Raw genomic sequence first — 22171 nt, 5'->3', positions numbered from 1 at the left:
GTAGAACCAGTAGATCGCCAGTAGAACGCCAGTAGAACCAGTAGATCGCCAGTAGAACGGCAGTAGAACCAGACTAGAACCAGACTAGACCCAGACGAGAACCAGACTAGAACCAGACTAGACCCAGACTAGAACCAGACTAGACCCAGACTAGAACCAGACTAGAACCAGACTAGACCCAGACTAGACCCAGACTAGAACCAGACTAGAACCAGACTAGACCCAGACTAGAACCAGACTAGAACCAGACTAGAACCAGACTAGACCCAGACGAGACCCAGACGAGAACCAGACTAGACCCAGACGAGACCCAAGTTTCAAGTTTCAAGTTTTTATTGTCACATCCCCTTTTATACAAGTATAATCGGTTCGTGAAATTCTTATGTGCAAAACACCCGACAGCAGTAGCAGACTAAAAAAAGAATAAGAATGAGAATAAACTATACAATATCCACACACAAAAAAGAAGAAAGTATTAACAATATATATATAAAACAATGTAATAGAATATACATCATGGCAATATATATATATAAAACAATGTAATAAAATATACACTTTTTTTGAGACTATATATATATATATATGTATATACATACAATATATATATATACAATATATATATATATATAAACAATGTAATACGAGAACCAGACTAGAACCAGACTAGACCCAGACTAGAACCAGACTAGACCCAGACTAGAACCAGACTAGAACCAAACTAGAACCAGACTAGACCCAGACGAGACCCAGACTAGAACCAGACTAGAACCAGACTAGACCCAGACTAGAACCAGACTAGACCCAGACTAGAACCAGACTAGACCCAGACGAGAACCAGACTAGACCCAGACTAGAACCAGACTAGACCCAGACTAGAACCAGACTAGGCCCAGACTAGAACCAGACTAGAACCAGACTAGACCCAGACTAGAACCAGACTAGACCCAGACTAGAACCAGACTAGACCCAGACGAGAACCAGACGAGAACCAGACTAGACCCAGACTAGAACCAGACGAGAACCAGACTAGACCCAGACGAGAACCAGACTAGACCCAGACTAGACCCAGACTAGAACCAGACTAGACCCAGACTAGAACCAGACTAGACCCAGACTAGAACCAGACTAGACCCAGACTAGAACCAGACGAGAACCAGACTAGACCCAGACGAGAACCAGACTAGACCCAGACTAGACCCAGACTAGAACCAGACTAGAACCAGACTAGACCCAGACTAGAACCAGACTAGACCCAGACGAGAACCAGACGAGAACCAGACTAGACCCAGACGAGACCCAGACGAGAACCAGACTAGACCCAGACTAGACCCAGACTAGAACCAGACTAGAACCAGACTAGACCCAGACTAGAACCAGACGAGAACCACACGAGAACCAGACTAGAACCAGACTAGACCCAGACGAGAACCAGACTAGACCCAGACTAGACCCAGACTAGAACCAGACTAGAACCAGACTAGAACCAGTCCACATGGTGACTTCTCCAGAAGGGGCAGAGCTGGTTCCATATGATCAACATGTTGTTGTTGTTGTTGTGATCAGGTGACATCATCCACGCCCCCACCCTCCCCTCCCTCCCCACCTCCGCCTGCTGGCGGGTTGCCCGGCAGCGGAGCGTGAGGCATTATGGGATGCTTGAGGACTTCGTCGCCCTGGTAACCGAGGCCGTCCCACAGCTGTTGACGGACAGGCAGAGGAGGGCCAAGGTGGGAGGAGCTTCATTCATGACATCACAGTGGTGTGGGAGGAGCTTCATTCATGACAGAGTGGTGTGGGAGGAGCTTCATGCATGACATCATAGTGGTGTGGGAGGAGCTTCAATCATGACATCATAGTGGTGTGGGAGGAGCTTCAATCATGACATCATAGTGGTGTGGGAGGAGCTTCATTCATGACATCATAGTGGTGTGGGAGGAGCTTCATTCATGACATCAGAGTGGTGTGGGAGGAGCTTCATGCATGACATCACAGTGGTGTGGGAGGAGCTTCATGCATGACATCATCGTGGTGTGGGAGGAGCTTCAGGTGTTCATTAATCCTCTGATCCGTCTTCAGGTGACCCTCTGTGACCCAGATCACCTGGACACAGTCTGCAAGGCCACAGTGAGGCGCCTTCTTCTCGTCGTCGTTGTTGTTGTTGTTGTTGTTCTCCGTCTTGTTGTTGAGGTTGTTCTCCTTTTAAAGTCACAAATGTCCTGCTGATGTTTACTGAATTCACATTTGAACATCTGGAGGAGCAGTGCATTGTGGGATGTGGAGGAGCAGTGCATTGTGGGATGTGGAGGATTATTGATGATGATGTGTGTTTCTCAGTCTGACCACCAGGTGGAGGAGCTGTGTTCTGCTCTGGTTGCTCAGAGTCCAGAGGACAGAGTCCGCCTCCTGCAGGTCAGTGCTTCATCTTCATCATCTTCATCTTCATCATCATCATCCTCATCATCTTCATCCTCTAACTCGTGGTCAATCCTGGCCCTCCGCTCAGCGACACACGGGTCCAATCGGATCCTCCGCCTGACGTGGAGCAGGTGAAGGTGGAGCTGGTGGTAATGACGGAGCGAGAGGAGGCGGAGGAGACTGCGATTGGTCAGAGCGAGGCGTCCAATGAGAAGTCGGCAGTGGGCGAATGTCCAGTCACAGGTGAGGCGGTGTGATCGCTACATTGATCTCCTGGTTTCCTGATAGGTTGAAGGACTCACCTGGAGACTTTGTGGACCAATCAGAGGCCACCGGTGAGACACACACACACTGATGAACTCTGAGAGTCTATTCTAACTCCGCCTTTCTCCACAGCCGACCAATCGGAGCGAGGCGGCTCTGAGGTCACGTCGAACACTCTGAACAGCATTTCCCACAATTCTCAGCGGGTCGCTCACAAATGTCCTCAGTGTGGGAAATGTTTCATCTACCGCTCTCAGGTGAGTTAGTACCAGGTAGAAGTACTACAGTAGTTCAGGTAGTACTGTGGTAGTACTAGTAGTACTACTGTAGTTCAGTCTGTCCCCCTCTCTGTCCTCCTGTCTGTCCTCCTCTCTGTCCTCCTGTCTGTCCTCCTGTGTGTCCTCCTCTCTGTCCTCCTGTCTGTCCTCCTCTCTGTCCTCCTGTCTGTCCTCCTCTCTGTCCTCCTGTCTGTCCTCCTGTCTGTCCTCCTGTCTGTCCTCCTCTCTGTCCTCCTGTCTGTCCTCCTCTCTGTCCTCCTGTCTGTCCTCCTGTCTGTCCTCCTTTCTGTCCTCCTATATGTCCTCCTGTCTGTCCTCCTCTCTGTCCTCCTGTCTGTCCTCCTGTCTGTCCTCCTGTCTGTCCTCCTGTCTGTCCTCCTGTCTGTCTACCTGTCTGTCCTCCTGTCTGTCCTCCTCTCTGTCCACCTGTCTGTCCTCCTCTCTGTCCTCCTCTATGTCCTCCTGTCTGTCCTCCTGTCTGTCCTCCTCTCTGTCCTCCTCTATGTCCTCCTGTCTGTCCTCCTGTCTGTCCTCCTCTCTGTCCTCCTGTCTGTCCTCCTGTCTGTCTACCTGTCTGTCCTCCTGTCTGTCCTCCTGTCTGTCCTCCTCTCTGTCCTCCTCTATGTCCTCCTGTCTGTCCTCCTGTCTGTCCTCCTCTCTGTCCTCCTGTCTGTCTACCTGTCTGTCCTCCTGTCTGTCCTCCTCTCTGTCCTCCTGTCTGTCCTCCTGTCTGTCCTCCTCTCTGTCCTCCTGTCTGTCCTCCTGTCTGTCCTCCTCTCTGTCCCCCTCTCTGTCCTCCTGTCTGTCCTCCTGTCTGTCCTCCTATCTGTCCTCCTGTCTGTCCTCCTATCTGTCCTCCTCTCTGTCCTCCTGTCTGTCCTCCTCTCTGTCCCCCTGTCTGTCCTCCTGTCTGTCCCCCTCTCTGTCCTCCTCTCTATCCTCCTGTCTGTCCTCCTCTCTGTCCTCCTGTCTGTCCTCCTTTCTGGCCTCCTGTCTGTCCTCCTGTCTGTCCTCCTGTCTGTCCTCCTCTCTGTCCTCCTGTCTGTCCTCCTCTCTGTCCCCCTGTCTGTCCCCTGTATGTCCTCCTGTCTGTCCTCCTGTCTGTCCTCCTGTCTGTCCTCCTCTCTGTCCTCCTCTCTGTCCTCCTGTCTGTCCTCCTCTCTGTCCTCCTGTCTGTCCTCCTGTCTGTCCTCCTGTCCTCCTGTCTGTCCCCCTGTCTGTCCTCCTCTCTGTCCTCCTGTCTGTCCTCCTCTCTGTCCTCCTGTCTGTCCTCCTCTCTGTCCTCCTCTCTGTCCTCCTGTCTGTCCTCCTGTCTGTCCTCCTGTATGTCCTCCTCTCTGTCCTCCTGTCTGTCCTCCTCTCTGTCCCCCTCTCTGTCCTCTGTGTCCTCTGTGTTGTGTCCTCTTTCTGCCCTCTGTCTGTCCTCTGTGTCCTCTGCCCTCTGTGTCCTCTGTGTCCTCTGTGTCCTGTGTCCTCTGTCTATCCTCTGTGTCCTCTGTGTCCTCTGTCTATCCTCTGTGTCCTCTGTGTCCTCTGTGTCCTCTATGTCCTCTGTGTCCTCTGTCTATCCTCTGTGTCCTCTGTGTCCTCTGTCTGTCATATGTGTCCTCTGTCTGTCCTCTGTGTCCTCTGTCTATCCTCTGTGTCCTGTGTCCTCTGTCTATCCTCTGTGTCCTGTGTCCTATGTCTATCCTCTGTGTCCTCTGTCTGTCCTATGTGTCCTCTGTCATCTGTGTCCTCTGTCTGTCCTCTGTGTCATGTGTCCTATGTGTCCTATGTCCTCTGTCTGTCCTGTGTCCTCTGTGTCCTGTGTCTGTCCTCTGGCGGGTCCCACCCTCTGGTGTCCTCTGGCGGGGCCCGTGTCCTGTCCCAGGTGCTGTGCTGTCCGGTGTCCACGCAGGTGAGCAGCTGGCTGGCCCTCCAGGTGTCCCAGGGGCGGGGCCCTCCACCCAGGTGAGTCGTGGGCCCGGGTCCACCTGCAGCGCGGCCCTGAGGAGCAGGCGGGGCCCGGGCCCACCCGCAGGTGAGCCGCGGGCGGGGCCCGGGTCCACCCGCAGGTGAGCCGCAGGGCGGGGCCCGGGTCCACCCGCAGGTGAGCCGTGGGCGGGGCCCGGGTCCACCCGCAGGTGAGCCGCGGGCGGGGCCCGGGTCCACCCGCAGGTGAGCCGTGGGCGGGCCCGGTCCACCGAGGTGAGCCGCGGGGCCCGGGTCCACCCGCAGGTGAGCCGTGGGCGGGGCCCGGGTCCACCCGCAGGTGAGCCGTGGGCGGGGCCCGGGTTCACCCGCAGGTGAGCCGCGGGCGGGGCCCGGGTCACGGGCCGGGCCTCACCTGACTGTGTGTGTGTAGGGCTGTTACGAACTGCTAACGTCCTCCATGCAGAAGAACCTGGGAGTCATCGCGGGAGTCACGTTCAGCATCGCCTTCTCTCAGGTACACAAGTACCACAGTACTACTACACAGTACTATACAAGTACCACAGTACCATAGTACTACTATACAGTACTATACAAGTACCACAGTACTACTACACAGTACTATACAAGTACCACAGTACTACTACACAGTACTATACAAGTACCACAGTACTACTACACAGTACTATACAAGTACCACAGTACTACTGCACAGTATTATACAAGTACCACAGTACTACTACACAGTACTATACAAGTACCACAGTACTACTACACAGTACTATACAAGTACCACAGTACTACTACACAGTACTTTACAAGTACTACAGTACTCGTATTACTACTGCTGTGTTATTCAAAGTACCTCCAAACTCCCAGTAGCTGCAGTACCTGGTTCCGTCCTGCAGGAGGCATCACTCTGACACATTGTGATGTCACAGAGACTCAGACAGCCAATCAGCTGTGAGCTCCCGGCCCGTTGATGACATCATGAATGTGTCTGTTGTCTCAGCTCATAGGGACGTCTCTGGCCTGCTGTCTGTCTCGTCTCATCAGCAGCAACCAGTACGAGATGGTGTGAGACAGGTACACGCACACACACACACACACACACACACACACACACACACCCTGAGCGCTGCTCTCTTCTTTGTCTTCCAGGTGCAAGAGTTCCTCGTGACCGCGGAGCCGATCAATAATCAATCCCTCGATCCACGTGTTCATGAGGCAGCAGCTGACGATGAAGATGAAGATGAAGCTGTCTCACATGTGGGAGGAAAATAAAGTAAATAAACCCTCAAACCAGTGAGAAGCCATCATAAAACTTTATTTACACAACGTTGAAACAAAAACGTTGAAACAACTCACCTCTGTGTGTGTGTGTGTGTGTGTGTGTGTGTGTGTGTGTGTGTGTGTGTGTGTGTGTGTGTGTGTGTGTGTGTGTGTGTGTGTGTGTGTGTGTGTGTGTGTGTGTGTGTGTGTGTGTGTGTGTGTGTGTGACTGTGTGTGTGTTCGAACACGTCTACCTGTCTCTTGGACCCCATCCCGACGAGGCTGCTTAAAGACGTTTTGCCTTTAATTGGCGGCTCTCTATTAGATATTATCAATGTGTCTCTGCTAACAGGCCACGTACCACACTCCTTCAAGGTGGCTGTTATTAAACCTCTCCTGAAGAAGCCCACTCTGGATCCAGAGGTATTGGCTAACTACAGACCGATCTCTAACCTCCCCTTCCTCTCCAAGATCCTTGAGAAAGTGGTCGCAAATCAGTTGTGCGACTTTCTACATCATAATAGTTTATTTGAGAAATTTCAATCAGGATTTAGAAAACACCACAGCACCGAGACGGCACTGGTGAAAATTACAAATGACCTCTTAATGGCAGCAGATAAAGGACTCCTCTCTGTCCTGGTCTTGTTAGACCTTAGTGCTGCATTCGACACCATTGACCATGACATCCTGTTACAGAGACTGGAGCAGTCGATTGGCATTTCAGGCACGGCACTAATTTGGTTTAAATCCTACTTATCAGATCGATCTCAGTTTGTATTTGTAAACGATGACGCCGATAACCACCAACGTTAATCACGGAGTTCCACAAGGTTCTGTGCTTGGACCAATTTTATTTACCTTATACATGCTTCCTTTGGGCAATATTATCAGGAAACACTCCATCAACTTTCATTGTTATGCAGATGACACTCAACTATATTTATCGATAAAACCAGAGGAGAGCAACCAACTCTGTAAAATTCAAGCATGTCTTAAAGACATAAAAACATGGATGACCTGCAACTTCTTGATGTTAAACTCAGACAAAACCGAAGTAATTTTAATCGGCCCTGAGCACCTCAGAGATCAATTATCTGGTGATGTGGATTCTGTAGACGGCATTGCCCTGGCATCCAACACCACTGTAAAGAATCTTGGCGTTATCTTTGATCGGGACTTGTCCTTTAACTCCCATGTAAAGCAAATCTCAAGGACTACATTCTTTCATCTACGTAATATTTCAAAAATCAGGCACATCTTGTCTCAAAAAGATGCAGAAAAATTGGTTCACGCGTTACATACTTGAGACTGGATTACTGCAACTCCTTATTATCAGGCTGCTCTAATAAATCTCTTAGGTCCCTCCAGTTGATCCAGAATGCTGCAGCTCGTGTTCTCACTAAAACTAAGAAAAGAGATCACATCACTCCTGCACTAGCTGCTCTGCACTGGCTCCCAGTAAAATCAAGAATCACTTTTAAAATTCTTCTCTTAACGTACAAAGCCTTGATTGGTGATGCTCCATCATATCTTAAGGAGCTTGTAGTACCATATTGCCCCACTAGAGAGCTACGCTCACTAAATGCGGGACTACTTGTAGTTCCTAGAGTCTTAAAAAGTAGAATGGGAGCCAGAGCCTTTAGTTATCAAGCTCCTCTTCTATGGAACCAGCTTCACCTTCAGTCCGGGAGGCAGACACAGTCACCTCGTTTAAGAGTAGACTTAAGACCTTCCTCTTTGACAGAGCTTATAGTTAGGGCTGAATCAGGTTTGCACTGGTCCAGCCCCTTGATATGCTGCTATAGGCTTATAGCTGCCGGGGGACGTTTAGGATGCACTGAGTACCTATCTCCTCTTTTTTCTCTCCTTAAGGATGAATTTTCATCTCTCAATCACACGTTACTAACTCTGCTTTCTCCCGAGTCCTTTTGACTTCACGTCTCATGGGGTCATCGGACCCTATGAGACGGCATAGATCATATCTGCTGATGGATCATCGAGGTCTGGGTCGTGGAATTCCTGCTCATGACTACGCCACTGTCCTGTTGAGACTCCGCCCACTGTTGAGACTCCGCCCACTCCTCCTCCCCACCGCCATCTGCCTGATGGATCGTGGAGGTCTCCATCGTGGAATATGCCTACTATGAACTATTCATACACTCTGTCATATTCATTGAATGTATTTTAACTCTAAATCTGTCCTTCTGGTCACATGACATCTATTGCATCTGTCCATCCTGGAGAGGGATCCTCCTCTGTTGCTCTCCTGCAGGTTTCTTCCCTTTTTTTCCCCCTGAAGGGTTATTTGGGAGTTTTTCCTGGTCCGATGTGAGGTTTTGGGATGTCTATGTGTACAGATTGTAAAGCACTCCGAGACAAATTTGTAATTTGTGAAATTGGGCTATACAAATAAACTGAATTGAATTGAATTGAATTGTTCAGTATTTCACCAAACTTTGTTTTTACAATTAAAGCTGATTGCGTTGTGAATATGTGAAAGTATTTAACTTCTTCATCACGCTTCATTTAAAGATGACGTCATCATGTTGGGTGAATAATGAATGACAATAAACCAGGTGTCGAGTTCATCTGAGACCGTGTCGCTGTAGAGAGGAAACAGCGCCCCCTGCGGCCGCAGCGGCGCTGCACGCGGAAGTGCTGCGGAGTGTTGACGACACCTGAAGCGGACACACCTGCGGAGCGGCTCTGGGTCTCGCGCGCATGGACAAGTTGAAGAAGGTTCTGAGCGGCCAGGATGAAGGCGGCGGCGACGGGACCGGGATCCTGGAGGTACCGCAGACCCGGTTCACGGACACCGAGCGGCTCCGGGCTTGTGACGTCATAGAAGTTCAACCGACCTGCTGCGCTCCTTTAAAAGTTTACTTTGTGTATTTACTCAAAGAGCTAAAACCAGTGAACCCTCCTCTTCCTCCTCCTCCTCTTTCTCCTTCTCCTGCTGTTACAGTAACAGCTGCCTTCGGGATGTAGTTCTTAGAGTACTGGTTGTAGTTCTTAGTGGACAGGTTGTAGTTCTTAGTGGACAGGTTGTAGTTCTTAGTGGACAGGTTGTAGTTCTTAGTGGACAGGTTGTAGTTGTTAGTGGACTCGTTGTCGTTCTTAGCGGACATGTTGTAGTTCTTAGCGGACATGTTGTAGTTCTTAGTGGACAGGTTGTAGTTCTTAGTGGACAGGTTGTAGTTCTTAGTGGACTGGTTGTAGTTCTTAGTGGACAGGTTGTAGTTCTTAGTGGACAGGTTGTAGTTGTTAGTGGACAGGTTGTAGTTGTTAGTGGACTGGTTGTAGTTCTTAGTGGACTGGTTGTAGTTGTTAGTGGACAGGTTGTAGTTCTTAGTGGACAGGTTGTAGTTCTTAGTGGACTGGTTGTAGTTCATAGTGGACAGGTTGTAGTTGTTAGTGGACTGGTTGTAGTTGTTAGTGGACTGGTTGTAGTTCATAGTGGACAGGTTGTAGTTGTTAGTGGACAGGTTGTAGTTCTTAGTGGACAGGTTGTAGTTCATAGTGGACTGGTTGTAGTTCTTAGTGGACTGGTTGTAGTTCTTAGTGGACTGGTTGTAGTTCATAGTGGACAGGTTGTAGTTCATAGTGGACTGGTTGTAGTTCTTAGTGGACTGGTTGTAGTTCTTAGTGGACTGGTTGTAGTTCATAGTGGACTGGTTGTAGTTCATAGTGGACTGGTTGTAGTTCTTAGTGGACTTGTTATGACTCTGTGTGTCAGTGAACTCCTCATGGAGTCACCGGCTCGTTGAGTTCATGGACTTCGGTTCTTGAGTCAATATCTGTTTGAGCCTGAAGGCAACACAGCTTCTACCAAGTAGACCAGAAGACCAGGACCAGGACGAAGACCATGATGAAGACCAGAACCAGGACCATGACGAGGACCATGACGAGGACCAGGACCATGACCAGGACCAGGACCAGGACCAGGACCATGACGAGGAACAGGACCAGGACGAAGACCATGATGAAGACTTGGACTAGTACCATGACCATGATGAGGACATGATGAAGACCAGGACCAGGACTAGTACCATGACCATGATAAGGACATGATGAAGACCATGACCAGGACCATGACGAGGAACAGGACCATAACGAAGACGAGGACCATGACCATGATGAGCATGATGTAATGATGATGTCATCGCCCCTCCTCAGAGAGCCAATGAGGCGTCCACCCTGGCCTGGGGCACCAGGATGAAGGCCTTCGGCGTGTGCTTCGTTATCGGCATTGTGTGCTCCATCCTGGTGAGTGTTGCCCCGGTGACCGTCTGTGCTCCTCATCCTGTAACCACGGTGACGCCTGACTCCGCCCCCTATAGGGTAGCTGCACCCTGTGGATCCCTGGCGTGGGCCTCGCTGTGTTCGCTGTCCTCTACAGCGTGGGAAACGTCAGCGCTCTGGCCAGGTACCGACCACACTCCCTCTGCTGCTGTGAACTACATTACCCATCATGCCTCAGCTGCGCCGTCTGATTTCAGCACGATGTTCCTGATTGGTCCGTGTCGGCAGCTGAAGACCATGTGTGCTAAAGAGAGAGTCTTAGCAACCGTCGTCATGCTGGTCATCATATTTATATATTTATATACACACACACACACACACATGTATATATATTTATTTATATATATATATATACACACATATGTATATATATTTATATTTATATACACACACACATGTATATATATTTATTTATATATATATATTAGGGCTGTCAGCGTTAACGCGTTAATCGATGGGATTAATTTGGCCGCGATTAACGCACTAAAATATTTTAACGCAACTTTGTTTACTTCCGGTGTCGTTGAAGTCGTTTCACTCCTCTGAGTGTCGAGCCGCGGCAGTCCGCCTCCTTCCTCCCGTCTGCTCCTCCATATTCACAGAGAAGCAGAGGGCGACGTGTCGGTGACGCGGGGCGGAAGGTGCAGGGGACTTTGTTGTTGCTCCGCCTGATGCGCGCGCAGACACGCCGGCATGGAGCTCTGCGGCGCGCGGGACGGAGAGCCGAGAAGAGTGACCGACACTAGAGACAGAATGACATGCTGCTGTAGAGACGACCAACAACAGACGTTTAGTTTAATAAAGAACAAAGACGTCTTTAAGGAAAGAACCGTACATTACTTCTGCTGTAGAGACGACCAGCAACAGACGTTTAGTTTAATAAAGAACAAAGATGTCTCTAAGGAAAGAACCGTACATTACTTCTGCTGGAGAGACGACCAACAACAGACGTTTAGTTTAATAAAGAACAAAGACGTCTCTAAGGAAAGAACCGTACATTACTTCTGCTGGAGAGACGACCAACAACAGACGTTTAGTTTAATAAAGAACAAAGACGTCTTGAAGGAAAGAACCGTACATTACTTCTGCTGTAGAGGCGACCAACAACAGACGTTTAGTTTAATAAAGAACAAAGGCGTCTTGAAGGAAAGAACCGTACATTACTTCTGCTGGAGGCGACCAACAACAGACGTTTAGTTTAATAAAGAACAAAGACGTCTCTAAGGAAAGAACCGTACATTACTTCTGCTGGAGAGCGACCAACAACAGACGTTTAGTTTAATAAAGAACAAAGGCGTCTCTAAGGAAAGAACCGTACATTACTTCTGCTGGAGAGCGACCAACAACAGGCGTTTAGTTTAATAAAGAACAAAGGCGTCTCTAAGGAAAGAACCGTACATTACTTCTGCTGGAGGCGACCAACAACAGACGTTTAGTTTAATAAAGAACAAAGACGTCTCTAAGGAAAGAACCGTACATTACTTCTGCTGGAGAGCGACCAACAACAGACGTTTAGTTTAATAAAGAACAAAGGCGTCTCTAAGGAAAGAACCGTACATTACTTCTGCTGGAGGCGACCAACAACAGGCGTTTAGTTTAATAAAGAACAAAGGCGTCTCTAAGGAAAGAACCGTACATTACTTCTGCTGGAGAGGCGACCAACAACAGACGTTAGTTTAATAAAGAACAAAGGCGTCTCTAAGGAAAGAACCGTACATTACTTCTGCTGGAGGCGACCAACAACAGGCGTTTAGTTTAATAAAGAACAAAGGCGTCTCTAAGGAAAGAACCGTACATTACTTCTGCTGGAGGCGACCAACAACAGGCGTTTAGTTTAATAAAGAACAAAGGCGTCTCTAAGGAAAGAACCGTACATTACTTCTGCTGGAGGCGACCAACAACAGACGTTTAGTTTAATAAAGAACAAAGGCGTCTCTAAGGAAAGAACCGTACATTACTTCTGCTGGAGGGCGACCAACAACAGGCGTTTAGTTTAATAAAGAACAAAGGCGTCTCTAAGGAAAGAACCGTACATTACTTCTGCTGGAGACGACCAACAACAGACGTTTAGTTTAATAAAGAACAAAGGCGTCTCTAAGGAAAGAACCGTACATTACTTCTGCTGGAGGCGACCAACAACAGACGTTTAGTTTAATAAAGAACAAAGGCGTCTCTAAGGAAAGAACCGTACATTACTTCTGCTGGAGAGCGACCAACAACAGACGTTTAGTTTAATAAAGAACAAAGACGTCTCTAAGGAAAGAACCGTACATTACTTCTGCTGGAGACGACCAACAACAGACGTTTAGTTTAATAAAGAACAAAGACGTCTCTAAGTAAAGAACCGTACATTACTTCTCCTGGAGAGCGACCAACAACAGACGTTTAGTTTAATAAAGAACAAAGACGTCTCTAAGGAAAGAACCGTACATTACTTCTGCTGGAGAGACGACCAACAACAGACGTTTAGTTTAATAAAGAACAAAGGCGTCTCTAAGGAAAGAACCGTACGTTACTTCTGCTGGAGAGCGACCAACAACAGACGTTTAGTTTAATAAAGAACAAAGGCGTCTCTAAGGAAAGAACCGTACATTACTTCTGCTGGAGAGACGACCAACAACAGACGTTTAGTTTAATAAAGAACAAAGGCGTCTTGAAGGAAAGAACCGTACATTACTTCTGCTGGAGAGCGACCAACAACAGACGTTTAGTTTAATAAAGAACAAAGACGTCTCTAAGGAAAGAACCGTACATTACTTCTGCTGGAGAGCGACCAACAACAGACGTTTAGTTTAATAAAGAACAAAGACGTCTCTAAGGAAAGAACCGTACATTACTTCTGCTGGAGAGGCGACCAACAACAGACGTTTAGTTTAATAAAGAACAAAGACGTCTCTAAGGAAAGAACCGTACATTACTTCTGCTGGAGAGCGACCAACAACAGGCGTTTAGTTTAATAAAGAACAAAGACGTCTCTAAGGAAAGAACCGTACATTACTTCTGCTGGAGAGCGACCAACAACAGACGTTTAGTTTAATAAAGAACAAAGACGTCTCTAAGGAAAGAACCGTACATTACTTCTGCTGGAGAGCGACCAACAACAGACGTTAGTTTAATAAAGAACAAAGACGTCTCTAAGGAAAGAACCGTACATTACTTCTGCTGGAGAGCGACCAACAACAGACGTTTAGTTTAATAAAGAACAAAGACGTCTCTAAGGAAAGAACCGTACATTACTTCTGCTGGAGAGACGACCAACAACAGGCGTTTAGTTTAAGAAAGAACAAAGACGTCTCTAAGGAAAGAACCGTACATTACTTCTGCTGGAGAGCGACCAACAACAGACGTTTAGTTTAATAAAGAACAAAGACGTCTCTAAGGAAAGAACCGTACATTACTTCTGCTGAGAGGCGACCAACAACAGACGTTTAGTTTAATAAAGAACAAAGGCGTCTCTAAGGAAAGAACCGTCCCTTACTTCTGCTGGAGAGACCAACAACAGACGTTTAGTTTAATAAAGAACAAAGACGTCTCTAAGGAAAGAACCGTACATTACTTCTGCTGGAGGCGACCAACAACAGGCGTTTAGTTTAATAAAGAACAAAGACGTCTTGAAGGAAAGAACCGTACATTACTTCTGCTGGAGAGACGACCAACAACAGACGTTTAGTTTAATAAAGAACAAAGACGTCTCTAAGGAAAGAACCGTACATTACTTCTGCTGGAGAGCGACCAACAACAGACGTTTAGTTTAATAAAGAACAAAGACGTCTCTAAGGAAAGAACCGTACATTACTTCTGCTGGAGAGCCGACCAACAACAGACGTTTAGTTTAATAAAGAACAAAGACGTCTCTAAGGAAAGAACCGTACGTTACTTCAGCTGTAGAGACGACCAACAACAGACGTTTAGTTTAATAAAGAACAAAGACGTCTCTAAGGAAAGAACCGTACATTACTTCTGCTGGAGGCGACCAACAACAGACGTTTAGTTTAATAAAGAACAAAGCGTCTCTAAGGAAAGAACCGTACATTACTTCTGCTGGAGGCGACCAACAACAGGCGTTTAGTTTAATAAAGAACAAAGACGTCTCTAAGGAAAGAACCGTACATTACTTCTGCTGGAGGCGACCAACAACAGACGTTTAGTTTAATAAAGAACAAAGCGTCTCTAAGGAAAGAACCGTACATTACTTCTGCTGGAGGCGACCAACAACAGGCGTTTAGTTTAATAAAGAACAAAGCGTCTCTAAGGAAAGAACCGTACATTACTTCTGCTGGAGGCGACCAACAACAGGCGTTTAGTTTAATAAAGAACAAAGACGTCTCTAAGGAAAGAACCGTACATTACTTCTGCTGGAGGCGACCAACAACAGACGTTTAGTTTAATAAAGAACAAAGACGTCTCTAAGGAAAGAACCGTACATTACTTCTGCTGGAGGCGACCAACAACAGACGTTTAGTTTAATAAAGAACAAAGACGTCTCTAAGGAAAGAACCGTACATTACTTCTGCTGGAGGCGACCAACAACAGGCGTTTAGTTTAATAAAGAACAAAGACGTCTCTAAGGAAAGAACCGTACATTACTTCTGCTGGAGGCGACCAACAACAGGCGTTTAGTTTAATAAAGAACAAAGACGTCTCTAAGGAAAGAACCGTACATTACTTCTGCTGGAGGCGACCAACAACAGACGTTTAGTTTAATAAAGAACAAAGACGACTCTAAGGAAAGAACCGTACATTACTTCTGCTGGAGGCGACCAACAACAGACGTTTAGTTTAATAAAGAACAAAGGCGTCTCTAAGGAAAGAACCGTACATTACTTCTGCTGGAGGCGACCAACAACAGACGTTTAGTTTAATAAAGAACAAAGACGTCTCTAAGGAAAGAACCGTACATTACTTCTGCTGGAGGCGACCAACAACAGACGTTTAGTTTAATAAAGAACAAAGACGTCTCTAAGGAAAGAACCGTACATTACTTCTGCTGGAGGCGACCAACAACAGGCGTTTAGTTTAATAAAGAACAAAGACGTCTCTAAGGAAAGAACCGTACATTACTTCTGCTGGAGGCGACCAACAACAGACGTTTAGTTTAATAAAGAACAAAGACGTCTCTAAGGAAAGAACCGTACATTACTTCTGCTGGAGGCGACCAACAACAGACGTTTAGTATAATAAAGAACAAAGACGTCTCTAAGGAAAGAACCGTACATTACTTCTGCTGGAGGCGACCAACAACAGACGTTTAGTTTAATAAAGAACAAAGACGTCTCTAAGGAAAGAACCGTACATTACTTCTGCTGGAGGCGACCAACAACAGACGTTTAGTTTAATAAAGAACAAAGGCGTCTCTAAGGAAAGAACCGTACATTACTTCTGCTGGAGGCGACCAACGACAGACGTTTAGTTTAATAAAGAACAAAGACGTCTCTAAGGAAAGAACCGTACATTACTTCTGCTGGAGGCGACCAACAACAGACGTTTAGTTTAATAAAGAACAAAGACGTCTCTAAGGAAAGAACCGTACATTACTTCTGCTGGAGGCGACCAACAACAGACGTTTAGTTTAATAAAGAACAAAGGCGTCTCTAAGGAAAGAACCGTACATTACTTCTGCTGGAGGCGACCAACAACAGGCGTTTAGTTTAATAAAGAACAAAGGCGTCTCTAAGGAAAGAACCGTACATTACTTCTGCTGGAGGCGACCAACAACAGACGTTTAGTTTAATAAAGAACAAAGGCGTCTCTAAGGAAAGAACCGTACATTACTTCTGCTGGAGGCGACCAACAACAGACGTTTAGTTTAATAAAGAACAAAGACGTCTCTAAGGAAAGAACCGTACATTACTTCTGCTGGAGGGACGACCAACAACATGCGTTTAGTTTAATAAAGTACACAGACGTCTCGGAGGAGAGAACCGTACAGTACTTCTGCTGGAGGCGACCAACAACAGACGTTTAGTTTAATAAAGAACAAAGCGTCTCTAAGGAAAGAACCGTACATTACTTCTGCTGGAGACGACCAACAACAGACGTTTAGTTTAATAAAGAACAAAGGCGTCTCTAAGGAAAGAACCGTACATTACTTCTGCTGGAGGCGACCAACAACAGACGTTTAGTTTAATAAAGAACAAAGACGTCTCTAAGGAAAGAACCGTACATTACTTCTGCTGGAGGCGACCAACAACAGACGTTTAGTTTAATAAAGAACAAAGACCTCTCTAAGGAAAGAACCGTACATTACTTCTGCTGGAGGCGACCAACAACAGACGTTTAGTTTAATAAAGAACAAAAGGCGTCTCTAAGGAAAGAACCGTACATTACTTCTGCTGGAGGCGACCAACAACAGGCGTTTAGTTTAATAAAGAACAAAGACGTCTCTAAGGAAAGAACCGTACATTACTTCTGCTGGAGGCGACCAACAACAGACGTTTAGTTTAATAAAGAACAAAGACGTCTCTAAGGAAAGAACCGTACATTACTTCTGCTGGAGGCGACCAACAACAGGCGTTTAGTTTAATAAAGAACAAAGGCGTCTTGAAGGAAAGAACCGTACATTACTTCTGCTGGAGGCGACCAACAACAGACGTTTAGTTTAATAAAGAACAAAGGCGTCTCTTGAAGGAAAGAACCGTACATTACTTCTGCTGGAGAGCGACCAACAACAGGCGTTTAGTTTAATAAAGAACAAAGGCGTCTCTAAGGAAAGAACCGTACATTACTTCTGCTGGAGGCGACCAACAACAGACGTTTAGTTTAATAAAGAACAAAGACGTCTCTAAGGAAAGAACCGTACATTACTTCTGCTGGAGACGACCAACAACAGGCGTTTAGTTTAATAAAGAACAAAGACGTCTCTAAGGAAAGAACCGTACATTACTTCTGCTGGAGAGCGACCAACAACAGACGTTTAGTTTAATAAAGAACAAAGACGTCTCTAAGGAAAGAACCGTACATTACTTCTGCTGGAGGCGACCAACAACAGACGTTTAGTTTAATAAAGAACAAAGACGTCTCTAAGGAAAGTACCGTACATTACTTCTGCTGGAGGCGACCAACAACAGACATTTAGTTTAATAAAGAACAAAGACGTCTCTAAGGAAAGAACCGTACATTACTTCTGCTGGAGGCGACCAACAACAGACGTTTAGTTTAATAAAGAACAAAGACGTCTCTAAGGAAAGAACCGTACATTACTTCTGCTGGAGGCGACCAACAAGACGTTTAGTTTAATAAAGAACAAAGACGTCTCTAAGGAAAGAACCGTACATTACTACTGCTGGAGGCGACCAACAACAGACGTTTAGTTTAATAAAGAACAAAGACGTCTCTAAGGAAAGAACCGTACATTACTTCTGCTGGAGACGACCAACAACAGGCGTTTAGTATAATAAAGAACAATGACGTCTCTAAGGAAAGAACCGTACATTACTTCTGCTGGAGAGACGACCAACAACAGACGTTTAGTTTAATAAAGAACAAAGACGTCTCTAAGGAAAGAACCTTACATTACTTCTGCTGGAGAGACGACCAACAACAGACGTTTAGTTTAATAAAGAACAAAGACGTCTTGAAGGAAAGAACCGTACATTACTTCTGCTGGAGTCGACCAACAACAGACGTTTAGTTTAATAAAGAACAAAGACATCTTGAAGGAAAGAACCGTACATTACTTCTGCTGGAGACGACCAACAACAGACGTTTAGTTTAATAAAGAACAAAGACGTCTCTAAGGAAAGAACCGTACATTACTTCTGCTGGAGCCGACCAACAACAGACGTTTAGTTTAATAAAGAACAAAGACGTCTCTAAGGAAAGAACCGTACATTACTTCTGCTGTAGAGACGACCAACAACAGGCGTTTAGTTTAATAAAGAACAAAGACGTCTCTAAGGAAAGAACCGTACATTACTTCTGCTGGAGACGACCAACAACAGACGTTTAGTTTAATAAAGAACAAAGACGTCTCTAAGGAAAGAACCGTACATTACTTCTGCTGGAGAGACGACCAACAACAGACGTTTAGTTCAATAAAGAACAAAGACGTCTCTAAGGAAAGAACCGTACATTACTTCTGCTGGAGAGACGACCAACAACAGACGTTTAGTTTAATAAAGAACAAACACGTCTCTTAGGAAAGAACCGTACATTACTTCTGCTGGAGAGACGACCAACAACAGACGTTTAGTTTAATAAAGAACAAAGACGTCTCTAAGGAAAGAACCGTACATTACTTCTGCTGGAGACGACCAACAACAGACGTTTAGTTTAATAAAGAACAAAGACGTCTAAGGAAAGAACCGTACATTACTTCTGCTGGAGGCGACCAACAACAGACGTTTAGTTTAATAAAGAACAAAGACGTCTCTAAGGAAAGAACCGTACATTACTTCTGCTGGAGGCGACCAACAACAGACGTTTAGTTTAATAAAGAACAAAGACGTCTCTAAGGAAAGAACCGTACATTACTTCTGCTGGAGGCGACCAACAACAGACGTTTAGTTTAATAAAGAACAAAGACGTCTCTAAGGAAAGAACCGTACATTACTTCTGCTGGAGACGACCAACAACAGGCGTTTAGTTTAATAAAGAACAAAGGCGTCTTGAAGGAAAGAACCGTACATTACTTCTGCTGGAGGCGACCAACAACAGGCGTTTAGTTTAATAAAGAACAAAGACGTCTCTAAGGAAAGAACCGTACATTACTTCTGCTGGAGGCGACCAACAACAGACGTTTAGTTTAATAAAGAACAAAGACGTCTCTAAGGAAAGAACCGTACATTACTTCTGCTGGAGACGACCAACAACAGACGTTTAGTTTAATAAAGAACAAAGGCGTCTTGAAGGAAAGAACCGTACATTACTTCTGCTGGAGGCGACCAACAACAGGCGTCTAGTTTAATAAAGAACAATGCCGTCTCTAATGAAAGAACAGTACATTACTTCTGCTGGAGGCGACCAACAACAGACGTTTAGTTTAATAAAGAACAAAGACGTCTCTAAGGAAAGAACCGTACATTACTTCTGCTGGAGGCGACCAACAACAGACGTTTAGTTTAATAAAGAACAAAGACGTCTCTAAGGAAAGAACCGTACATTACTTCTGCTGGAGGCGACCAACAACAGACGTTTAGTTTAATAAAGAACAAACACGTCTTTAAAGAAAGAACCGTACATTACTTCTGCTGGAGGCGACCAACAACAGACGTTTAGTTTAATAAAGAACAAAGACGTCTTGAAGGAAAGAACCGTACATTACTTCTGCTGGAGAGCGACCAGCAACAGACGTTTAGTTTAATAAAGAACAAAGACGTCTCTAAGGAAAGAACCGTACATTACTTCTGCTGGAGAGCCGACCAACAACAGACGTTTAGTTTAATAAAGAACAAAGACGTCTCTAAGGAAAGAACCGTACATTACTTCTGCTGGAGACGACCAACAACAGACGTTTAGTTTAATAAAGAACAAAGACGTCTCTAAGGAAAGAACCGTACATTACTTCTGCTGGAGGCGACCAACAACAGACGTTTAGTTTAATAAAGAACAAAGACGTCTCTAAGGAAAGAACCGTACATTACTTCTGCTGTAGAGACGACCAACAACAGACGTTTAGTTTAATAAAGAACAAACACGTCTCTAAGGAAAGAACCGTACATTACTTCTGCTGGAGAGACGACCAACAACAGACGTTTAGTTTAATAAAGAACAAAGACGTCTCTAAGGAAAGAACCTTACATTACTTCTGCTGTAATCTGGAGCAATAGAGAACATGACAGGGGGGCGGGGCCTCACCCTGATAGAATGGTGGGGGAACACTGGGATGTGTCGCATGCAAAAGACTTTAAAAGGTGAATTTACATGTTTTTGTAAAATCCAGTAAATGCCCCCCGCCTCCAGAGGGTTAACGTGACACATGTGAATGTCAGTCAGTTTCCCAAGGCCACTGGTTCTGCTGTTCTCTGTTAAAGATGAAAGGACCAATGTGTCTCTAATACACCTTTGTTTACTAATCTGATGTTTCACTGAAGAAACAATTTATCATCCACGATATTAAATACCTCGCTGGCACTTTATAGGTAGGAGCCTCTTTGAAAACACAGCTCTGTGTGAAGTTTAGTCTTTAAAAAAGAATACAATTAAACAAGTGTCTAAAATACACGCCGTCTGAAGGGATTACTCGTTCATTTACAAGATTTAGTCTTTAGAAGAAGAAAAAAACGTAATCGCGATTAATGAATTAAAAAATGTGCGATTAATTAGTTACATTTTTTTAATCGATTGACAGCCCAAATATATATATATTTACACACACATTTGTGTATTTTCAGTATTTTTACTTCCTCGTGATAATTAAATAATCTCTCTGCAGGTTTGTCTGGTGTTGACGCTTTGTGCTGCATTTTGGGTAAAAACACAAACACAGCTTATATGTATTATTTTTTTATTGTTTATTTGTATTAATATTTATTTATATGTATTAATGTTTATTTCTCAGTGGAAGAACAATGGCCTGGCTCTGCTCTTCTGTGTCATGCAGTTTCTGGCCTTCGCCTGGTAAACATACAGATACTTATACACACAGTATCATCATGTATATATGTATACATACATATATATATATATGTATATATATAGTATATAAAGCATATATATAGCTGCCTACCTCTTGTGTCTGCTCTCTCAGGTACGGCCTGTCATACATCCCTTTCGCCAGGTAACGCTCCATTTCTGTTATCTTATATTTAATAACTATATTTCATTTTAATTTAATAAATAATCATATTTCATCCCTTTATTTTGTTATAATTCTCTATATAATCATATTTCATCCCTATATTTTATTTTAATTTGATAAATAATCATATTATTATTATTAGATTTCATCCCTATATTTTTTAAATAATAAATATATATTATATTGAACCCTATGCCATATATTTAATTTATAAATTTCAAATGTAAAAAATGATTTATGCTAATGAGCTTTATTGACTGTTAATGACCTTTTTATTCAATCAGTTATGATCCTATGAAATACAGATATCAAATAAGATGAATATTTATGTATGTGTACGTGTGCATGTGTGTGTGTGATTTTTCCTCTCAGGGACGGTGTCACGAAATTATGTTCAATGTGCGTCTCTGAATGACTTCCAGTCTCGACCAATCAGGACGCAGGGTGTTGTTGGACCAATAGGGACACAGGACTCCGCCAGGCGTTCGACCAATCAGGAGCCTCAAACATTTCAAACCCTGAGGATCCAATCAGCTGTTGTCCTCCTGTTACTGAACACTCAGACTTTAATGTTTTATTTAATACTTAATAATTCATGTTATTCAAATGAATCAAAACTATTTATTATTTATCAGGCTTCTAAATGTACAAATACTTTTAATTCAACCGGATATGAAGAAGTTATTTTATTTTAAACATTTAAAATAAATATAATATTTAAAAAAGATTAAATGAATAAAAGCAGAGTAAAAGATATATTTACTTATTTTACTAAAGTAACAAATATAACGTCTTTAAAGTTCTTAAATCTTAAACTATTTGACAACTTTGTCAGTAAATTTCTGATCGATTCTCAAAATGTATTTAAATAAAATTCAATTTACAGAAAGTTTGAAAAAACATTTAGATGTAATTAATTTGTTTGTCAACATTTCATTTGTTTTGTTGTATTTCTAATAAATAATAAAACTAGAAAAACACTTGA

At 44.6% G+C, this 22171-nt stretch overlaps 2 protein-coding genes across 5 annotated transcripts; both read left to right on the top strand.

The window, feature by feature from the left end:
- The first annotated feature begins 1937 nt into the window (after positions 1 to 1937).
- On the top strand, positions 1938 to 6163 carry LOC130204518 (tetraspanin-7-like). 4 transcript variants are annotated; one of them, XM_056431301.1, is made up of 7 exons: positions 1938 to 2190; positions 2338 to 2412; positions 2507 to 2661; positions 2815 to 2939; positions 5308 to 5391; positions 5887 to 5960; positions 6036 to 6163. In XM_056431301.1, exons 3-6 carry the CDS (start codon positions 2571 to 2573, stop codon positions 5953 to 5955), a joined length of 369 nt encoding a protein of 122 aa, XP_056287276.1. In that variant the 5' UTR covers positions 1938 to 2190; positions 2338 to 2412; positions 2507 to 2570; the 3' UTR covers positions 5956 to 5960; positions 6036 to 6163. The 4 variants fall into 4 exon arrangements, with proteins under 4 accessions (XP_056287276.1, XP_056287277.1, XP_056287275.1 ...); XM_056431302.1 differs by having other exon boundaries at positions 1938 to 2412; positions 5341 to 5391; XM_056431300.1 differs by having other exon boundaries at positions 1938 to 2412.
- A 2641-nt stretch (positions 6164 to 8804) lies between these two features.
- LOC130204449 (vesicle transport protein SFT2B-like) lies at positions 8805 to 22171 on the top strand. Its single transcript, XM_056431197.1, has 8 exons — positions 8805 to 8936; positions 10323 to 10412; positions 10487 to 10572; positions 10646 to 10727; positions 20821 to 20856; positions 20947 to 21005; positions 21136 to 21165; positions 21559 to 22171. The coding sequence occupies exons 1-8, from the start codon at positions 8868 to 8870 to the stop codon at positions 21599 to 21601; spliced, it is 495 nt and encodes a 164-aa protein (XP_056287172.1). The 5' UTR covers positions 8805 to 8867; the 3' UTR covers positions 21602 to 22171.

The sequence above is a fragment of the Pseudoliparis swirei genome, chromosome 14 (assembly GCF_029220125.1).
Source record: "Pseudoliparis swirei isolate HS2019 ecotype Mariana Trench chromosome 14, NWPU_hadal_v1, whole genome shotgun sequence".
In the NCBI taxonomy this organism is placed as follows: Eukaryota; Metazoa; Chordata; class Actinopteri; order Perciformes; family Liparidae; genus Pseudoliparis; species Pseudoliparis swirei.
The sequence above is the reverse complement of the archived record's forward strand: the minus strand, read 5'-3'. Positions and strand labels throughout refer to the sequence as shown.